General features: G+C 42.5%; 1 protein-coding gene across 4 annotated transcripts in view; it reads left to right on the forward strand.

Moving 5' to 3' along the window:
• The window catches only part of EPHA4 (EPH receptor A4), a 142,472-nt gene that overhangs the window by 22,489 nt on the left and 97,322 nt on the right, over positions 1-22,661 (forward strand). Inside the window, exon 4 of one of the 4 annotated variants that reach the window (XM_024103277.3) lies at positions 13,060-13,346. The exons of 1 other annotated variant lie outside the window; for it this stretch is intronic. In XM_024103277.3, the coding sequence (XP_023959045.1) occupies positions 13,060-13,229 (170 nt within the window). In that variant the 3' untranslated portion in view covers positions 13,230-13,346. Of the gene's footprint in view, positions 1-9,322; positions 9,550-11,716; positions 13,975-22,661 lie in introns of those variants that run through there. 2 more of the 4 variants (XM_042853577.2, XM_042853578.2) reach the window with 2 other exon arrangements.

Here is a 22,661-nt window from a genome sequence, read left to right on the forward strand (position 1 = left end):
CGAACCCATTACAATCGCCAGGAAAAGTGCGACAGTTCCAACCAGGGGATCGGATTATGGTTTTGGTACCCATGGCAGAAAGCAAGCTTCTGGCCCAATGGCAGGGGCCCTATGAGGTGGTTGAACCCGTGGGGGAAGTAACTTACAAGGTGCGGCAGCCAGGATGCAGAAAACACGAACAGATTTATCACATTAACCTTCTGAAACCCTGGCATGCACAAGAGGCATGCACAACTGTCCAAAAAGACCTAACCCAGGAAACCAAGCCTTCCAAACAGGTGAGAGTGTCTCCCGATTTAACAGCAGACCAGAAGAATGAGGTGTCTGAGATGATCTTCCGGAACCAAGATGTGTTCTCGACAAAACTGGGTCGAACAACCGAGACATATCACCAAATCGTCACGAACCCTGGGGCCAAAGTAACAATGAGGCCCTATTGGGTGCCAGTGGCAAAAAGGGAGGAAATAAAAGCAGAAGAAAAAAAAAATGCTGGAGTTGGGGATCATCGAAGAATCCCACAGTGGTCCAGCCCAATCGTGCTGGTGCCCAAACCTGATGGCACCACAAGATTTTGCAACGACTTCTGGCGACTAAACGAAGTATCCCAGTTCGACACGTACCCCATACCTCGCATAGATGAGCTAGTGGACCATCTGGGTAATGCCCGGTACTTGACTACCCTAGACTTGACAAAGGGGTACTGGCAGATTCCCCTTGCAGAAGACGCAAAGGAAAAGACTGCGTTCTCTACACCAGAGGGTCTTTTTCAATATACTGTCCTCCCTTTTGGACTACATGGGGCCCCAGCTACCTTTCAGCGCCTCATGGACAGGCTATTACGCCCGCATAACAGTTATGCTGCTGCCTACTTGGACGATGTGGTCATTCACACCCCAGACTGGGAAACCCACCTGGAGAAGGTGGAGGCAGTCCTCGATACCTTCAGGCGAGCTGGCCTTACAGCAAACCCTGCCAAGTGCGCTGTAGGGTTTACAGAGGCCAAATATCTTGGCTACATTGTGGGAAAAGGTCTGGTAAAACCCCAGGTGAGCAAGTTAGAGGCCATCCAAAATTGGCCCCAACCAAGTCGCAAGAAACAAGTCCGGGCTTTCCTAGGTGTGGTGAGGTATTACCGACGATTTATCCCCCACTTTGCCACAAGGGCAAGCCCCCTGACAGACCGAGTGAAAGCCCGTGGACCTGATCTGGTGAGATGGTCTGACGCAGCAGAGGAAGCATTCACAGACCTACGGACTGCCCTCTGCAGTAACCCCGTACTGATAGCCCCTGATTTCACCAAGGAATTTATCCTGCAGACGGATGCATCAGAAGTAGGGTTGGGGGCCGTTCTATCACAGATGGTCGGGAAGAGGAACACCCAATTCTATACCTCAGTTGGAAACTCCTTCCAAGGGAACAAAAATATGCAGTGGTGGAGAGAGAATGCCTCGCTGTAAAATGGGCCATGGAAACATTGCGCTACTACCTGCTCGGGCGCAGATTTGTCCTCGTGACCGACCATGCCCCTATTCAATGAATGCAGCGGAACAAGGAGAAGAACACAAGGGTGACCAGATGGTTCTTATCCCTCCAACCTTTCCAGTTTCGTGTGCAACACAGAGCAGGGAGCCGTCATGGCAACGCTGATGGTTTGTCACGTGTGCACTGTCTGGCGTCCCAAGCTGCCCAACCCCTTGGCGTTGAGCAGGGGGGAGGGATATGTGACAGACCCAGACCAATGGGGTACGGGAGTCTGGTAGAGGGCAAATATACTGGTCACTGAATGAGTAGTTTTCTGTTCTCTGAGTGACCAGAGCGGGGGCTGCACTAGAGTAATCAGGAACCTGCTAGAACCAGTTAAGTCAGGCAGGCTAATTAGGACACCTGGAGCCAATTAAGAAGAAGCTGCTAGAATCAATTAAGGCAGGCTAATCAGGGCACCTGGGTTTTAAAAGGAGCTCACTTCAGTTTGTGGTGAGAGTGTGAGGAGCTGGGAGCAAGAGGTGCAAGGAGCTGAGAGCGAGAGGGTGTGCTGCTGGAGGACTGAGGATCACAAGCGTTATCAGACACCAGGAGGAAGGTCCTGTGGTGAGACTAAGGAAGGTGTTTGGAGGAGGCCATGGGGAAGTAGCCCAGGGAGTTGTAGCTGTCATGCAGCTGTTACAGGAGGCACTATAGACAGCTGCAGTCCACAGGGCCCTGGGCTGGAACCCTTCATCACCTTTAGAGTGCGGGCCCGGGTTCCCCCCAAACCTCCCAATTGACCTGGACTATGGGTTCTTCCAGAGGGGAAGGTCTCTGGACTGTTCCCCAACCCACATGGTGAATCTCTGAGGCAAGAAAATCTGCCAATAAGCGCAGGACCCACCAAGATAGAGGAGGAACTTTGTCATACTGGAGAGGCTAAAGGTGATGAATTTATGAGAGAACACATAACACTAGTCCTGTTTATCTACAACCACTTAAAATACCGGAGGCAAAAGAGCTTTTGAACATGGCAGTAACATAGGGAGCAAGGGTAGTTGTACCTGACTAAAACAGATGCAAGAGAAAGCCATAGAGAGAGAGGTTTCTTGCATTTTCCTAAGAGCCTGGTGTTGACCATGGTCAGAGACAGAATACTGAACAAGATAGACCTTAGATCAGATCCAGATTGGCAGTACCTGAGAGCAGAATTGGGGCACCATCTTCATTTCATGGTGGAACACACCAGGTTGTCATAGGAGTTGTGCATAGACCAAAAGCAGCCTGCGGCTTTATTAAGGGATTATTTCTTCCTCTTCCTGTTAGGGATATGCTGTGTCAATACTCTGGGTCAGCTCTTTGAGTGGGGCACAGGACCACAAGGGGCTGGAGGAAAAAGATGACAGTATACCAGTTTTTTTTTTTTTTTTTTTTTTTTTTTTGCTTCCCCCATTCCCTGGGGCTGCCAGAAGCTTGTTTGCTCCCCCAGTTAGAACAGCCAATGTACTGATGGCTGCACGGTGTCATTTTGCCAGCCGGGTATTGCTGAAGTTCAGGAGTACTCCAGCCATGTGTCATCCCCTTGCCTTGCCACCTATGTGTCAGGGGCCAGGATTTAGCCCGCTGTGTTTCTCAGCTTCTTTAAAGTTCATTTTAACTCCCATTTTTATAATGTGCTGTTGGCTAAGCTTCTAGAGAGTTCATGATAATTTGACCTCTGAGTACACCTGTATTGAAACCTGGCTTTAAGAATACTCTTGTAACGGACTAATGAATGGACATTCTTATGCAGATTTGCTTAGCACCCCTTACTGGCTAAGTTTACTCTTGTGTAAACATTACCTTTTTATTTGGTTTTAAGTTTGCCCTTTGAAATCCAAAAGCATTCTGTCAACCACTACTCTCTCTTCCTAAATTCTGGATGACCCCGCAAAGAGAGAGATGGTTATGCAATTATTTTTAAAAAGGCCCTTGTTTTAAGGCGCATGGAGGAATTAATATTTTGTTGCTTCTATCTCGAATGAATGACACTAAGGTGTCCTTCAGCATTGCTAAATAACAAGGAAGATATGTGCTTGATAGGGATAACTTCTTGAAAATTTGCAACATGTAATAAGAACAGGAGAACTTGTGGCACCTTAGAGACTAACAGATTTATTAGAGCATAAGCTTTCGTGGACTACAGCCCACTGGCTGCTACTCTGAAACATGTAATAGTTATCACATCACAGTAACCTTATGGTCGGGTAAACAAACATGTAACCTTTCTTCCTCACAGCTTAAGTCCTCAAAGAGAATCCTCTCCAGACTTTTGGTCAAATTCTGCTGTAAATTACACCTGTGTCACTTTAATGAAGTCAATTGGATTGCACAGGTGTCACGGAGGACAGAATTTGGTCATCAGAGGACAACCTGAATTAAATAGGAGGGTGGAAAGATGACTAAAAAGGTCACATCTAGGGCGTCTGGTTTAGTGTTGAAAGAAATATTTCTTTTTAAAAACCTGTCATAAAGAACAACGAGATTTACCAGCAAATACTAGCATACACTGAAGTGGACTCTTAACATTTCCCATGTCTCCTGTGATGCCTGCAGACTTGAGCATTGGCATTAGGGTTCTCTAATCGATTTCTAACTGAGAAGTTGTCAGCCAGGTCTCTGTGGATTGGAAATGACTCATACCAAAGAAACACTGTGAAAATTAGGCTCCATAGCTCTGTATTTGCTGGAAAATAACCTTCTCTTTTTCCAGATTTTTCAGCAAATAACATGTTGAAAAACCAGAAACCTAATGTAGATTTAATTTCGTTCTTGCATGGCTAACTGGAGATGACTATCTGCTATACAAAAACACTTAAAAGGACATGACCAAGGTGGTTTGACCTGCCTTTTCTCTATGTAAGTTTGCAATGCCTTCATCATTCCCTTTTCAATCTATATCTGATTTTGCAAAATAAATTCTTTAATGCCCTGTGCTCATAGTCATGAATCTCACGAGTAACCCTACAATAACAAATAAGTACACTGAAATGATACAAGGAAATACAATACCCCTAAAGGAGCTATCATTAGGGGGTCAGAATCTGATATTCCTACTCCCACTGAGTAGTACTTTACTCCACAAGCAATTCCTTTGGCTTCAGTGGGTCTGCTCATATAAAATACTATTCAGTGCGACTTGAGATATCAGAATCTGTCCGCAACACTGTGGAAAATAATGAAATACCTACATGGTGTTCCTTTAACTAATCCAGGTCCAAATCCTGGCTCATGGTTACAATGGACTAATGGGGACATTAGCCCTCTGACTCCTCCATTCTCTTCCTCCCCCCCCGCCTCCGATTGCCTTGGGAAGAATCTTTGTGCTGCTTGCTCCATTGTGGCTGCTGGCTGGCATTTCTGCTTTGGTGCAGTTAGCGAGCAGCTACTTCCTAAGGTGTGTGATCCTCTTAAAGGTCCTCATCCTGTGGGCTCATTCTTGGAGACCCCTGCGGGTTGCATGTGTCAGATCCATGTTACTGTGCTGATGACTTTAACTGTGTGACCTGTTTTGGCTTAATATCACATTTCCACCCCTCCGCCCCCCACAGTTTTGTTAGCTTATCTCATATCACGTTGAAAAATGGCCTCATTTACATCAGCAGAAACGTTTCATTTGCACCCAGATTGGTTTTAATGTGCAGCATGTGTATCCACTTACTAATCTAAGTAGATAATTAATCTAATAAGTAGATATCTACTAAGGAGATGTGGGCTGTACAGGTACAGTACCTATATCTGTTGGGAGGTGGAGAAGGGATATTAAAATTGTTTACGAGTTCAGAGCTGTATCAGGCCTTGCACCATTTTTGAGTTATGATATCATTACCTGAGCTGTGGAAGCCAAGAAATAAAACCCTTAACCATGATATATGAGGAGTGTTTATGTCTTTGAAATATAGAGAGGAAGGAAAAATACGCACACAGCATAGTATATTTTTGCTCTGTTCCTGTGTATGTGTTTTCCATTAACACATATAGAATAGACACATCATTCATTAACGTGTACATCAGAGCATGCCTTCTTTTAATGATGCATTCCATTCGGCCAATAAAGTGTTTCTTAAATCAATGATTCAAGCTCATTGAAACAAACATGGGATTCGGTATCTACCTGGTAAGCATTGGTACAGGCCCCATAATTTTTATTCTTTGCCTCACAATTTCCCATCACTTTCTTTGAGAACACTTTTCTTGCCACTTTGGAGGAGGGTATTATTGTATTTGTAGCCAAATGAAGATCTGTGTTGGAAACACCAAACTGATTACTGAAGCAAGATTGAGTAAACTGATTATTCTCAAATAACCCATTGGCAGCACTTATCCATTTCCGTGTTGGGAAGCTGTAACAGGGTGCTTTGCCCTTGGGCTGGAGAGTCTGGGACCCAGCCAGTCCTGATTACAGAATGAGTCCCCTATAAAGACCAGGAGGTGGCTGCAACAGACCAGGGAAATTGCTCCAGTTAGGAAGGGATGGGAGGAGTCTGCTAAGGCAGGAAGGATTCTGACCAGACCAGGGAAGCTTCAGCTGTATCCATTGGAAGGCTGGAGGAAGACTTTTGAGTTTAATTTTGAACATTAAGTTAATAAATCAGATCCTAATCCAGACTGCTGTGACTGGACTGGGAAAACCATGTGTGAAGTTTATTTGGGCATCCAAGAAAGGAAACTGAGGTGCATGCAGGGCTGCCTTGAGACCACCAGAGGGCACAGTGAGGTGAGCACTCATCTACAGAAGCACATAGAGGACTTTCCAAGGATCACAAACAGCTGGTATCATATGCACTCTACTAGATACTCTTTCATGCAAACTGTGTATCTGAACACACTTTGCAGAATTAAATAATATTATTACAAATTATCAGCAGTGGGAGAAAGAAATTAAGCGTTATAGACAAGGGAGAAAAGCGTGTTTGCAGTAAAGAGTGGAGTAGACATGGAGAGACATAAGAGGTATGTTGCAGTTTTCATGAGTTGTAGACACTGGCACCAGCAGTCATGAGATCATCTGGATAAGCCAGTACACATCAAAATTAACAGTCATTTTATCTGCCACTGTGTAGACAACAAACAGCACAAGGTGCTTGATTCAAAATCCAATGAAGCAAATGGAAAGACTCCTACTGACTTCACTGTTCTTTGGATCAGGCCCCAAGTGCAAATTGCTTTACCAGATCCTTTAAAGTCTTAACTTTCACGGAGTCCCTTATGATGTTGGTAATTTGCACCGTTTGTACTTTGCATGAGATGTTCTGATGCAAATGAAATTTCAATAATAGTAACAGCCACGGCTTCTGCGTATGCACAACATATGAAAATGTCAAGTAAAGCAAATTTCTTTTTCCATTCAGTACATCAAAATGAAAGTTTCCCGTAAGAGTGGACAGGTAATGTTAAATAGAGCTGCAATCAGATGTATTGACAAGTGTGTATAAAGGGCTATATAAAAAGTGCCAAAATATGTTTTAATAAATGTGGAGAAGGCCAACTGATTTTTGCAGCTTGTGCATGTTAATGTACGTTTTCTGTATGAAACGCATTTGTCACTAGGTTTTTACAGTTCGGTAGGTGTCATATATTTAAACACTGTAATTGAACCTGAATTCACTACAGGTTTATTTACCAGATCAAAGAGTGACGTGCATACAACACTCGCTCTGTTTGCCAGCATAAACTCATGGGTTTAGTGAAGTGCCAAGGAAGGACTGATAATTTGAATTATGTTAGTTCTAGCAAATAACAGGCTTTGTTGTTGTGACATGTTCTACAGATTATATTAACAGGTGCAAAGCTCATATAAAGGATATCATAGGGTATGCAGTATGGTCCAGCCATGTAATAGTGCAGGGGTTGGCAACGTTTGGCACGCGGCTCGCCAGGGTAAGCACCCTGGCGGGCTGGGCCAGTTTTATTTACCTGCTGATGCAGCAGGTTTGGCCGATCGCGGCCCCCACTGGCCGCGGCTTCTCGCTGCCCCCATTGGCCCAGGACGGCGAATCGCAGCCAGTGGAGGCCGTGATCGGCTGAACCTGCCACGTTAGCAGATAAATAAAACTGGCCCGGCCCGCCAGGGTGCTTATCCTGGCGAGCCGCATGCCAGACGTTGCCGACCCCTGTAATAGTGTGTCATTTGGCAGTTCTGGATAAATGGATCAAGCCTAGAATTTACTGGTATCTCCATTCACATGATGGTTATACACCATGCTCTTGACTTTTGTACATGAAGAAAGTTTTGTCAGCTTAATTGTACCAGGATGCATTCACAATGTATAAAAAACATCCCTTTCACAGAAAAATGCATAATAGGTAGTGTAATACAGGAATGAGTTATAAATGCCTTTACATACAATAGGAGATTTTTATTTATGACTTTTTGAAATGTAAAGGGTTAGTGACTTATTTTTTTTTCTCTTGCACCCCTGGCTGTTCCTTAACTCTCTTGCTTGGAATCACATTACCGTAAGTGGGGAGTAGCAGGAAATAAGGATAGGGGTTCATGATGCTATTCTAAAAGGGTGTCATTAGAGCAGGGATCAGCAACCTTTGGCATGCGGCTCACCAGGGTAAGCACCCTGGTGGCCGGGCCGTTTGTTTACCTGTCACGTCCTCAGGTTCAGCCGATCACGGCTCCCACTGGCCGCGGTTCGCTGTTCCAGGCCAATGGGGGCAGCGGGAAGCGGTGCCAGCACATTCCTCGGCCCGTGCCGCTTCCTGCAGCCCCCATTGGCCTGGGACGGTGAACCGCGGCCAATGGGAGCCGCAATCGGCCGAACCTGCGGACCTGGCAGGTAAAGAAACCGGCTTACCCTGGCGAGCCGCATGCCAAAGGTTGCCGATCCCTGCATTAGAGCATAATTTCTAATTTCGATGTAGTGATCTTTCTCCTGATTCTTATGCTAGTCCTCTCTTCCTCCAAGAACAAGAAAAAGTGAAGAGCTAAGTTGAACTAATGTTTATGGAATTGTTGGTTTTGATTAATAAAAAAGTGTTTGTGATTTTTGTAAGTGAGCAAGCAAATCCACTGAACAATGAAAATTGGAAGCTATTTTTGTTTTTGTTTTATATTGCCGCTCCTCTTATAAAAACTACCAGTCAACACAAATATTTTTTACAGTCAACAAAAGTATTTTTGGGGAACAGATACTGGGTTGTTTCTCTGGCCTCACCCCAAAGCCATCCTAGGAAGCTAACCTTTAAGTATTTTTGAAAAGCGTGGGATGGCAACTGCAGTATGAGCCTGACACTGCAAACCTTATTTATGTGATTGGTGCGACTGACTGTAGTGGGCAGGAGAACATGCATGAATCAGGGCTACTTGAGCAAGTAATGATGGCAACGATGTTTGTCTCTAGCTGACACAGGCCATTGAAATTAATGGAAAGAATTGGGTTATGGATCAGAGCTGGGTTGTGGATCAGGTTCATAGGAGGACTGAGTTTGCATTGTGATAAATTGGTACACTTTACACGTCTCCGGTGGGTTAAAAGTGCCATAAAAGACAGTATATTTTCCCACCAGGAAATACCCCTATCTGTGGTTTCTCTGAATGGCATCTAGGCCAGCTGTGTTGACTTTACAATGCTCTGTTCCCCTTGCTGTCCATAGAATAAGGAGTATGCTAGAGTGTGGCTGAAGGTCATAGCTGGCACACCACTGCAATCCTCTATTCTCAGTGGATGCGATGGCCCAGAGGGGTCATTGTAGCTGAGCATAAATCAGAGTAGCTGCTCTAACTCAACCCAGGAACTAAGCAATTAGTTCCCTGCCATCCCCAGAATATGGACAGTTACAAAGGTGGCAGAAATTCTGTTTTATCCAGGTTCTTACAGTGCATCCATCATCATGATATCTGAGCCACTTCTGTCTTCTTCCCTCCATCCGTGTATTCAGTATGGCTCTGATGGGATGGAGACTTGGGAGCAGCAGAAGTGTGTGAGTATTTGTATCTTTTTAACAATGTCAAAGGTCTGCGCAGATGGTTCAGAGCACAGGCGCAGTTGGAGTTTGAAGACTGAAATGATGTTAATTTAGAATAGTAGGTCACAACACAATTGTAAGTAGTCTAAATGAGTGGAGCAAGTGGTTTTCTTCAGGCCACTTTACATGTTTGCTTTTTAGTCATTCATACCAAGGGCAAAAGCTTGCAAACATCCTCAGCGGTTCTTGAAGTCAATGGGAGTGGATGGTGCTCAACATCTTGCAGGATTGGCTCCTAGCTGGATTAATGCAAATTGTTGGCTACTTTGGACTACTTTATTTAAATCCAAACTATAGCTTGCTCATGCTAGATGTGTTACAGTGGCTGTACGTGCTATACATTAGTCTGTACTCTTTTATTATAAAGCAATCCATGTCTCAAATAAGTATGCAGTATTGATGCCAAAGCATCATGAATATAGGGTTGTCATTGGTATAAAAGCTTCATAAGAAGGACAAATAACCGCTTCATTCCTGGAAGAGGAAATAGACATTGGCGGTGATTGATATTGACAAAGTATCTAGTTAATTTTTGAACCATTTGCCTGCATAGAAAGTTAAAAGCTGATCTCAGACTGTCCATGACATCTGGAGCATAAGCTAGATTGTTAAATCTCAATCTATCAGTTTGTTTCATCTTTCAAGAGGACCATTCAAATCATACAGTGACAACCCTGGTGTTTGAAATTTACCTTGTGAGTCCTTCAGTGATGCCCTCCCCTTTTAAAGAACACACATTGTCTGAATTAGCAATCCAACTGAGATCCTTAGTCGTCCCAAATTTGCATTCCAAAATAAATTCAAGCTCTTTCAGAATTAATGCACTTTGATAGTGTAGAGTATATTATCAGCTGCTTTGTGCAGACCTTAGACAGTTTTCTAGAAACACCACCACTACCACACCGATACCTTTTTAAAAGCATGCATTTTTTTTTTAATTATTTTTTAAAATCTTGTTTACAGTTTTTTTGTCTACGGTTATTTTACTAAGGTTCATGACAGCTCTTCAAACTGGGACAATTTTTCCATTCAAATGGAATTCTAGAAGCAGAATTACCTTTTAAGACTCAAGAATAGCACTGTAGTGAAAACCAGGACAGTACTGGCAACTCCAAATCTTAAAAACATGAGATTTAAAAAAAAAACAAAAAACCAATAATGTTTTGTCTCTTTATCACTCAAGTCATGTTTTCAAGCTTTTCTCCACAATCAGCAAGACCAAAAAGTGTGGTTTTTGTTTTGTTTTGTTTTGTTTTTTTAAAGAAAGTTGAGGTTCTCACATAATCCAGTTGTCTCCCAGATCTGGGGCTTTAAAAAAACATCAAATATCATGAGACTTGCAGTTAAACCATGAGAGTTGGCAACAGTGATTTCCCTTCCCCATAATACAACACATGGCAGCCAGTTTCCATATATCACTTGAATCTGATTTCCTTATCAGTCTTCTCAGTGCACAGTACAAAGGCCCGATTCTCTGTTCATTTACATCTGTGTAACTCCATTGATTTTTAAGTCTGTTGATTTGTTACTCCTAATGTACATTTTGTAAGTGTGAGAAGAATCTGACCTCTTATTTTTAGAATGATTCCATTAGAGTAGTAAGCAGATTATAAAGGTATAAAATTACTTTTGATTTTTTATGGATATATGGAGGTAATTATTTTTGTTTGTTTAGATTTCCTATCTCTAACTAATTATATTATCCCTTCCATAGGAAATTGCTGCTAGTTCTTCCATTACTGAACTGTGTAGTGCCAAAATTCCTGGAAATATTCAGACAGGATTTAAGACCCGACTGTATGTTATTTTGTTGTAGCTTCAAAAATACATGAGCTTTTGGTTTGATTTATTTTCTTTCTTTTTGGAAGTAGAAACAGGCTTAATGCTATGCAGAATGTGCACGGTGATCAGAACTTTATAGGCATATGTAGTAATTCAACTAATGTGGAAACTAAACCTATCCGTTCCAGAGATTTAAAAGTGGGTTTTGGTGTTAAAACCAAGCCAGCAAGTCATATTCTATATTTGTTTTAACATTTTGTGGAATTATTATTGGTTGTTTAAAGTCCCCATAGCTATTAAATCCTGGGAGTGCACTGAGGTGACACAGTATGTGAGCCGTTATTTGTGGGGTGTTCCATAGACAGCTATTCTTCAACCTTGCCCTATATGAGGATTTTAACTTCCTTATCTGGATTACTGACTGCCCTCTTTCTGTATCTCACTTTCACCGTAGCTTTCTAAAAATGCAGTGGCAAATCAGATTGCATTAATGGAAAATGCCATGCCCTAGAAAACAGCTTTTACTGCTGACAGAATGGACTGATGGAATCAAGACTGGTAGGATACGCTATTTTTGACTGTGAAAAGTGGCGTATTTTAATGGCTTGCTGAAGGTCCGTGATGTGATTTCATGTTCTTTCTTGTTAGTCATTTTTGTTTGCTACTGGCTATAATGGTGGTTGTTAACATTTAAACATTTCATCAGACAAAATTGACTATATGATCAGTGTCTTCTTTTGTTCTAAATCTAAAACAGGTAGACGTTTGTCAGATCCTTGTACTTTTCTAAAAAATAAATAACGGCTGATGGGGAGGAATTTGCCAAGACCTGTAAAAGTATGAAGCCAAAATTCATTATTACACAAAAAGAATTTGGGCTTTGCACCAGCTTAAAAAGATACTTGTGCTAATCATCAGTTTGTGCAACTGTACTGCTTGTTCCAACCTTGGTGTATGTCTCTAATAACATCTGATTCAGACTGATTCCCACAAGCTTTATGATTTATTACCCGCAGAGGCTGGAATGTGTGGATGTGATGTATATTTTTTACTTTATTAACACCTGACACTTTGTTTCTTCAAGGCAGCGCCTCTTCCTCCCCCCCTTTCCCTCCACCCCTGCTTCCAACCCACGCAGGTGAAATTTCACAAGCATGTAATCATTGCTCATATCTCAAGCATCTGGACACACCTTTCTAATTGTCATTTATATCCGACTGTCATTGCCTGTGGCAGTTACTGAGCTCACATTTCCACATAATTTGCTGCAAAACAGTTTAATAAGTTGCTAATACACATCAGCAAAGAAGCCCCCAAGAACCTGAAGTTATGATTGTGCTCATTCTTGTGTTGTTTTCAGGAGGTGGATGCTAAAAATCAGTCTCGTAGAGTTGCTGCTGCATATTTGCACATAGGGAAGGATTCCAGAGCTAGAAAACTCTGACCTTGAACACTAGAGTGCTTTGAATTGCAAATGCTTTGTTTTATTGGCTCTGTATGTGCAAGTTAAGGTGGATAAGTTCTGAAGCAGTATGTTTAAACCCCCTGTTGCAGAATTTTGTGCACAACTGACTTACAAGTCAGCATTAATGATGCTAACGTGCAGGTAGCTATTAAAGTATTTAGATGCTGAGGCTGCTGCTTAACAACAGTTCTGGGAGATCTTTTACTGGGACAGGGCAGCTGTTTTGTCTTGTGTGCTCAGCCTCTTGTAATACTTATTTTCTGCATGATGCTGTGTGCTTACATGAGTGGAGGAATTCTCTTGGATCACTGCTATTCTTGCTCTTTCACCAGAGCAAACTGCAGATCAGAATTCTGATGGAGATCCCAACATTTTCAATGAGGAACTTCAGTTCTCTTGCACAGAATTGAGATGCACTGAATCAGGACAGCATCAGAAGCCTGGTTTTGAGGAGTTTTGTGCTGTAAACAAGTTGAACAGAGCAGTTGCTGCACATGAATGACTCCCTTTGTTCTCCTTTCTCTACTGGTTTAAAGCAATTGGGAGCTAGAATCCATTCTCACTTTGATATGCACTCAAGTATCACACTCCAATGAAGCCCTGTAGCAAACATCCAGGTGATGGTGTGCTGCATAATGAAAAATACATCAACTAGAAGTATGTCATTAAATATTGGTATGGTCAGACCCCGCTTTATGTTGATAAAGGTGATTTATGCCGGTGTTCCACTGGATTGATGTACCTTCTCCACTGAATTAGATGCAATTTAAAAAATAGCCCTGTTTAAGTGGCATGTTAACAAAATGTAGGCAGAAACATCCAAATAAATATAGGAAAATATCCATGGTTCCTCCCCATTTAGTGATTGATCTCACATACACAGTTAGTTTTGCACTGGCACAGAATAAATTTAGTGAACCATTACACTGGTCTACAATTTTTGAGAAGTCATCTGCTTCAGAGATAAAATGTGCTATGTATTATGTATTTTGATGTGCTGAATTCAAGTATGAAAATTAAAACAACTGATTGGCTACTATTTCTAAGATATTTAAGTTTTTATATTTTATGTCTATGTATATTGTGTAGATAGTAGAGTTTTAATCATAAATTGTAAACCTCGGTCTTTTCATGTGTTTATGGTTGCTTTACATGATAATATTTCACCCGTCCTGTTTATGTAACACCTTAAAAATCAGCAAAAGGGTTATATAAATAAAATTTATTATGAAACAAAAGGCAAAAAACTATTCTGTACATAGTTTAGTCCTATTCAGTGTCTACTCGGCGCTTCTTGGCTTGTGTCTTGTATTCATTAAATGGAGCATCTCTTGTCACTGTCCAGCAATAGTCTGCAAGCATTGATGGGCTCCATTTGCCCTGATAGCGTTTCTCCATTGTTGCAATGTCCTGGTGAAATCGCTCGTCGCTCACTGCTCCGTAGTTTGGTGGAAAAAAATCTAGATGAGAGTGCAAAAAATGTATCTTTAGTGACATGTTTCAACCAAGGCTTTTGTATGCCTTGAGGAGGTTTTCCACCAACAACCTGTAGTTGTCTGCCTTGTTGTTTCCGAGAAAATGTATTGCCACTAACTGGAAGGCTTTCCATGCCGTCTTTTCCTTGCCACGCAGTGCATGGTCAAATGCATCATCTCGAAGAAGTTCACGAATCTGAGGACCAACAAAGACACCTTCCTGTATCTTAGCTTCACTTAACCTTGGAAATTTTCCACGGAGGCACTTGAAAGTTGCTTGTGTTTTGTCAATGGCCTTGACAAAGTTCTTCATCAGATCCAGCTTGATGTGTAAGGGTGGTAACAAAATCTTCCTTGATTCAACAAGTGGTGGATGCTGAACACTTTTCCTTGTTGTTTCCGAGAAAATGTATTGCCACTAACTGGAAGGCTTTCCATGCCGTCTTTTCCTTGCCACGCAGTGCATGGTCAAATGCATCATCTCGAAGAAGTTCACGAATCTGAGGACCAACAAAGACACCTTCCTTTATCTTAGCTTCACTTAATCTTGGAAATTTTCCACGGAGGCACTTGAAAGTTGCTTGTGTTTTGTCAATGGCCTTGACAAAGTTCTTCATCAGATCCAGCTTGATGTGTAAGGGTGGTAACAAAATCTTCCTTGATTCAACAAGTGGTGGATGCTGAACACTTTTCCTCCCAGGCTCCAATGACTGTGGGAGTGGCCAGTCTTTCTTGATGTAGTGGGAATCACTTGCATGACTATCCCATTCACAGAGAAAACAGCAGTCCTTTGTGTATCCAGTCTGCAGACCAAGCAAGAGAGCAACAACCTTCAAATTGCCACAAAGCTGCCACTGATGTTGGTCATAGTTTATGCACCTCAAAAGTTGTTTCATGTTGTCATAGGTTTCCTTCATATGGACTGCATGACCAACTGGAATTGATGGCAAAACATTGCCATTATGCAGTAAAACCGCTTTAAGACTCGTTTTCGATGAATCAATGAACAGTCTCCACTCATCTGGATCGTGAACGATGTTGAGGGCTGCCATCACACCATCGATGTTGTTGCGGACTACAAGATCACCTTCCATGAAGAAGAATGGGACAAGATCCTTTGACGGTCACGGAACATGGAAACCCTAACATCACCTGCCAGGAGATTCCAGCCCAACAGCTCTGCCTTACTCTTGGGTAGTTCCAAATCCCTGACAAGGTCATTCAATTCACCTTGTGTTATGAGGTGTGGTTCAGAGGAGGAGGATGGAAGAAAATGTGGGTCCTGTGACATTGATGTTTCAGGACCAGAAGTTTCATCCTCTTCCTCTTCCTCGTCTGACTCAAGTGAGAATGATTCTGGTGCATCAGGAACCGGCAGTCCTTCTCCGTGGTGTACTCGGCGTATAGCTGATGGAATATTTGGTTAATGCACAGTCCACTTTTTCTTCTTTGACACACCTTTCCCAACTGGAGGCACCATGCAGAAGTAACAATTGCTGGTATGATCTGTTGGCTCTCTCCAAATCATTGGCACTGCAAAAGGCATAGATTTCCTTTTCCTGTTCAACCACTGGTGAAGATTTGTGGCACAAGTGTTGCAGCATATGTGTGGGGCCCACCTCTTGTCCTGATCTCCAATTTTGCAGCCAAAATAAAGGTGATAGGCTTTCTTAACCATAGTGGTTATACTGTGCTTTTGTGAAGCAAAAGTCACTTCACCACAACATAGCAGAAGTTGTCTGCACTGTTCACACAAGTACGAGCATCTCTGCTCACTTTGGCTAAACAGAAATGTGTCCCTTTGCAAAATCAAACACTGACAAATAAGAGAGCACGACACTGTATGATTTCTAGAGCTGATATAGGGCAATTTGTTCAGCGTGATGTAAGCTTTGTTATGATTGCATCATCCATGACTTCTAGGAATAACATGATGCAATTCATATCATGTATGACGCAATACCAGCTTCAGATTGCATCATTCATTGTTTTGCCTAAAAAGCAAGTACTGTCCAAACCCAGTCATAGATTTATTCATAGATCCAGTCAAAGATGTATTTTAGTCATTTCTGGTTTAAATTGAGATCCCTTCCCTTTATAACTCACTTATCCTCTGCCATTCCCAAGTCAAGGGTCGTATATACTGACCCAATAGCATATCTTGAAAACTAGAGCCAATCAACAATTTTAAGCATCATTTTTGTTCTCAGTGACCCAGAATTAGTAAAGTTTGACTACATTTATTTCAGAAGCATTTTGGCTTTAGAGCAGTGTTATTGGCTACTATTTAGCTCCACCTTTATGTGGAGAAAAAAACTGCATAGCGAATAAAGTTTGACACATCAGACATGCCATAACTAATTCATTGCAGTCACCACTTTCCCTCTCTACTCCTCGCACTCCTGAACTGTGGTTTTTTTTTTCTGTTACTTTTTAATAGAAAACACTGTTTTTGTTTCCTCAGATCAAATGCATTTTTTAACAAATGAACAGAAGCAAGGAAAACTCTGTCTATTAGCTGGTTGTTCCTAAAAAATCAGGGAAATCAATGCTCATGTTGCAGTATTGTGCACCAGTTTTATTTGTGTGTGTTTAACAGGTAAATGAATGTTTCAAGTAATATAGGGTTACCATGTTACAAATTTAAGTAAATATTACAGAGTTTATAATTAAACAGAAAGCCAGTGCTCTCTTTGCAGTATCCAGAGGGATAGTAGTGGAAATAACATTTTGGTAAATACATTATGTGAAAAATTATTTTAGGGGTTTGAGGACAGCATATGTAGGGATATATTTCAGATATGTAAAGCTTTAAAGATGTTGATTACCCATTAAGGGAAAATGCTACCAGTAAAGGAAATTACTGTGGGCATGATCTTGCAAACACTTCCTGCTGGTCACAGTAAGTACTACAGTGAGTGGTCCCTCATTCTCCAGGCTCAGCCATACCAATATAACATGTTTTTATACCACTATAACTGTCTCTACAAGGGGTGGTGAGTGGGAGAGGCTGTACTGTTTTAACTATCCAGTATTGTCACGGAAACTATAACGGTATAATTAAAGCAGTACAGCTTTGTGTGTGTGTGTGTGTATAGACACGTTTCCTGTACTCCTATGGGAACCATGGTGTTGTTATCTCTGGGATAACTGGGGTCAGATCTCACTTTGATGTGGATCAGAGAGAAAGAATGCGAAAGAAAATCAGTGGCAGTCCGCCCTGTAGTAAGTACTACAGCTGGTAGTACATGTTTGCAGTTTTGGGTACTCAGGACAATGCAATGATCTGTATTGATGCAAACCTGCCATTGATGCCAATGGGACTTTTCATCTGAAAAGAGCATCAGCATCAGGTCCCAGTTAATGAAATGGGAAGCAAGCTGGTTTTTTGGTAATCATTTTCACAGAACAAGAAAATTTCCAGCTACTGAGCTAAAAAACTAAAAATCAAAATCTCTGCTTATAGTGAAACTGATAACATGAAGCATTTGCCCTTTCTAAGCTCACTGTGCTTCTGTGAAAACAGTGTTTTGTGCAACGTTACTTTGCATCTTCCCAAACTTCACTGAGTCCTAGAGTTTAAGACCAGAAGGGACCACCAGATCATCTGACCTCTTGTATATCACAGGCCACCAACACCACCCAGCACTCTCACACTACACCCAACAATGGAAATCAGACCAAAGGCCTTGGCTATGCTTGCGAGTTTCAGCACAATAAAGCAGCCCCCCGGGTGCCCTAGCTCACTCCCCGTCCACCTGGCAAGGCACGTAAAGCGCTCTGACTCTGCAGCTACAGTGCTGCTGGTACTCCACCTCGGCGAGTAGAATAACATTTGCTGCGCCCCCGCTGGAGCGCCGTGGCACCAGTGTGAACGAGGTGTTGCGTTACTGCACTGTGATCAGCCTCCGGAAACATCCCATATTCCCCTTAAGTCAAGTGACCACTCTTGTCATTGTTGTGAAATCGGCTTCAGGAATGCGGAAATGCCCTTTCATGCTGGCTGCTTATCAGCTCTGAGAAAAGCAAACATTTACTGTTTGCTTTGAGTGAGTGAGAGAGAGGCCGGAGGGGGGGGGGCAGAGGGGGGTCTGAACTTACAAGACAGCATGCTGACACACTCTCAGCACCCCAAAAACCCACTCTTTCCCCTCACATACACACAACACACTCCCTGTCACACTCCACTCCCCCCCCCCGCCATTTGAAAAGCACATCGCAGTCACTTGCATGCTGGGATAACTGCCCATAATGCACTGCTCCCAATGCCACTGCAAGTGCCGCAAATGTGGCCACGCCAGTGCGCTTGAAGCTATTAGTGTGGACAGACTGCAGTGCTTTCCCTACTGCGCTCTACGAAGGCGGGTTTAACTCACAGCGCTCTACATCTGCAAGTGTAGCCATGCCCAAAGTATTACAACTCTCAGGAGACTAGATATGTACCACAGGCAGAGAATAGGAGGAACTGAAGTGCACCAATGTCTAAGGCCCCTGCAATGACAGGGAAGTAGTTAACTGTGATATACCCAGATAATCCTGGCAAGTGACCTGCACTCCATACTGCAAAGGAAGGTGAAAAAACCCCAAGGTCACTGCCAATCTGCCCCGGGGGAAAATTCCATCCTGACTCCACATCTGGTGATCAGTTAGACCCTGAGCATGTGAGCAAGAACCAGCCAGCCAAGCACCTGAGAGAAAGAACGCTCGGTGCCATTCAGAGCCCTGGCTCTCCCAACCAGTGTCTTCATCTCCAGCCATCCTGAGTGCTTCAGAGAAAGGAGATTATCTTAAAAGAAGAAAAGAAAGAAAACTAGAATACATTAAATGGAGGGAGATCTCCTCCTGACCCTTGCAGGTGGCCCGACTGGAACCCTGAAGAACATAAGACATAAACCAAACATGAGCCCCAGACTGCTTAGCCCTGCCCGCTGCTCTCACAAGCAACCCTGTCATACAATCATACTTATAGATTTGTCCAGCTCTCTCTCAAATCCAATTAGGTTGTTTTCCCCCACAACTCCTATTGGGAGGCTGTTCCAGACCCTCACCCTTCTGATGGTTAGAAACCTTCTTTTAATTTTCAGCCTGAATTTGTTCATGGCCAGCTTTGTTCTTGGGCCAACATTATCCTTTTAGCTTAAATAGCTCTTCACCCTCCCTGGTATTTACCCTCCTTAAGTATTTATAGAGAGTAATCATGTCTGAGAACAACACATCTGAGGTTGGGTACAGTAGTCTTTTGCATTGTCTGGATGTCTGTGCACACATCTCATTGCAGTAGTGGTACTGTATTTGAAGTTGGGTTCATTTGAGTTTGATCACATGATAATTCTTTAGATCACAAAATTACATAGAATGGAGAAATATTTTGTATAAAATTTCACATGGATTTGATAACAATCCTTCAGCAGGTAGATATATAAAGCGAGACATCTTGAAAAACATCTGTGGTCTCTTGGCAGAAATCTGCCAGCAGATATTTTTCCATGTGAATTTGGCATCAATAGGAAATTGAAATATGTGTTTCGCAAGTGACACTCTTGTGCACACAAAAGCTAATTTATTTGTTTTGTTGGGTGTAAAGTTACCCTGTCAGTGATACACTAAAGCCTCATTGTGTAAAGCCCTCTCATGCACAGTTGGGATGTTACTGATAGCATTCTGTTAATCATTGCAGCAAAATTAAGTCTTAATATGGGTTATTGAAACTAGATAAAAGTAATGTCATAAGAACTGTAATCTGATAGTTTTAATCACCTCAGAAAGACACCAGGCCAAATTCATAGGTGATGTGAGTTATACATCAGTAAGTGGATATATAGGGAGTCTGAGAGTGTCATAGGGCCAGATTCTCAGCTAGTGTAAATTGTCATGGCTTCATTGAAGTCAATGGAGCTTGGACCAACTGAGAATCTGGCCCTTAATGCAGTTCTGCTCTGGAAATGACTGTACAAATAGTATTCTGGGCTTCCATGTTTATTATCTTTTACTAATTTCCATATCAATGTATGTCTGAACAAGTTGTTCAGACACATCATTGATGAAGCCCCCAAGAACCTAAAGTCATGACTGTGCTCATTCTTTTACTGTTTTCAGTAGTTGGGTGCATTCCTTGGCTTACAAGTAAAATCATGTTTTTTCTAACTACCAGCCCAGCGACATCAACCATGGGTGTGAAAGTCCACCTGGATTCTTTCCTTCTCATGCATCATCACCATCATCAGTAATAAAGACTCTGCAGACCAAACTACATCCTGACTTACACCTGTGCAGCCTCATTGTCTTCGAACTACGCCATCAGTGACACCTGTGCAGTCCCATTGTGCCATCAGTGGGTTTGCACAGGTGTAACTGACTCAAATGTGGTAAACAATTATGTTTGGTGCACAAGAAGGGAGAGCACCCTTTTCACTTGCTGATGCCAGCAACCAGCTACCATTAATCAGCACCTTGAGAACTCTAGAGCTAATGTAACTCTGAAATTGCATTTTAATTAATTAAATTGCAAGGTCATTCTTTGTGTGTGTAGCACCCAGCACAATGGGGCCTCCATCCCTGACTGGAGCCTAGGTGCTACTGCAGTGTAAATGTTAAATAGTGACTTTGATCGGGGAACAGGCATCCAAGCTGGTATCTTGGATGTCTCCATCCAACCCTCCGTTCACAGTTCAGGTTTCCATTAACTGATTGTTGTGTTTGCATTAAGAATCTTATTACAGTGGCTTGTTGAAGACCAAGCCAGTGAGGAAGAGAATAGTGCCTCATCTTGTGAGATTTGGGTTTCATGCACATTAGCAGCTGTTTTTCTGAAGGGTCCCACTTAACCCTATATATTTATTCACATTTGTTGTAATGAAAGCACCCATCCAGTGCTCTGGGGGGAAGCTCAATTCAACCATTTTCAAATCTTACCAAAGAAATGGCCTAGGGTGCACTGGGCACAATTCTGCAGGCTTTGAATTGCCAGAATTGTATTGTCAGCTGGCTTGTAAATCAGTACTTAATCTGGACACTTAAAACTAACTGTCAAAAATATGGCATCCTTCGATGAAGCAAAAAAGGGGTTCAGTGTGAAATTCAGGGTCGTAGACTATTCAGAGATTAAATCAGGCCCATATTCTAACTCCATGTCCCATGAATTTTCTACAGTAAAGACTGATGTAGTCAGAGTCTAGCTGGAGAACTTGTTCTTTTTTCCTTGCACTTGTTGCCTGGGCAGGTGGCGCTGAGGGAAGAGCTCCACAAATCCAATTCCAACACCTTTATTTCCCTTCCTTATCCTCTGGAGCCATGTGTGGGAGGGGAAAGCATTTTCACTTTGACGGGGAGAGTTGCAGTCCTTACACAGAGAATGCTAGAAGACAACAACAATGAAGAAAATCATTTTGAATGTGCATAAAGCATGAACAGAGACAGTACTAATGCTTTATATTATGCTGGTTACAATACTTCGTTGGTTTCCTGCTTTTTCCAGTATTCTGAGTGTGCTAACTTTGGTGTTTCCTTCCATATATCACAGTGCCCAGTTTAAAAGGGGGTTAATAGTACCAGAATTTCCATTCATGACATAACAGATTGTCTCAGGGTTACAAGTGATCTATTTCTCCCCAGATAACTTCCCGCCTCGCTTTTTGCTTATTTGTTGCAAAGGACTGTCACAGGCAAATGAGCATATTCTCACATTACTTGATAATTTGCCAGGCATCGCTGAAGGTGATTTATAATTTATACATGGAAGGGATTCGCTGATCTCATTAATAATCGTCCTAACAGCTAGGTAAACACACTTGCAACTCATCATTCTAAATCAGATGAACTTGAAAGGGCCAAGGAATTCACCTGCAAGGGCTTTTGGCATCCTGTGCTTTCCCAGACAACCAAAGTATGACAAAAGAATGCAAAAGCTGCCAGAATGCATTCCACCTTATAGCTACTCAGAGGTGGGAGGTTTCATCTGCCCTTGCTATATTGCTCTTCCTGGCTGAAATAATCTTCAACGGGATCCGATTCCTGTTCCTTTTGATTCTAGTGGGAGTGAATTTCAGAGATGGGAATGTGAAGCCGTTACAGGATTTCCCCTCTCTGTCCTCCCCCACCGAGCATTCTGCTGAAGCTCTGTGATATAAAAAGCTGGTGAACTGAGACCCTACAAGCTTCATCATCATAGTCATAAGAGAAGACACAGATATGTGTATCACTTCCCTTATATGCCACATTTTAATCTGAGGATCTCCACGTGCTTTACAAACATTAATTAGTTAACTAAGCCTTCCAGCACCCTTATGACATAGTTATTATGCACAGTATGGCCAATTTTCAGATAGGTAAACTGAGGTAGAGATTATGAGCCAGAATGTGGCTTGCCATTATGTGCGTGCACTGGGGAGAGAGGGTTTAATTAACCCACCTCCCCCTCCACTGTGATCAGCCTGCATTAGGAAAGGTTAGCCACAACTGTA

This window comes from Chrysemys picta, chromosome 9 (assembly GCF_011386835.1).
Source record: "Chrysemys picta bellii isolate R12L10 chromosome 9, ASM1138683v2, whole genome shotgun sequence".
Lineage (NCBI taxonomy): Eukaryota > Metazoa > Chordata > Testudines > Emydidae > Chrysemys > Chrysemys picta.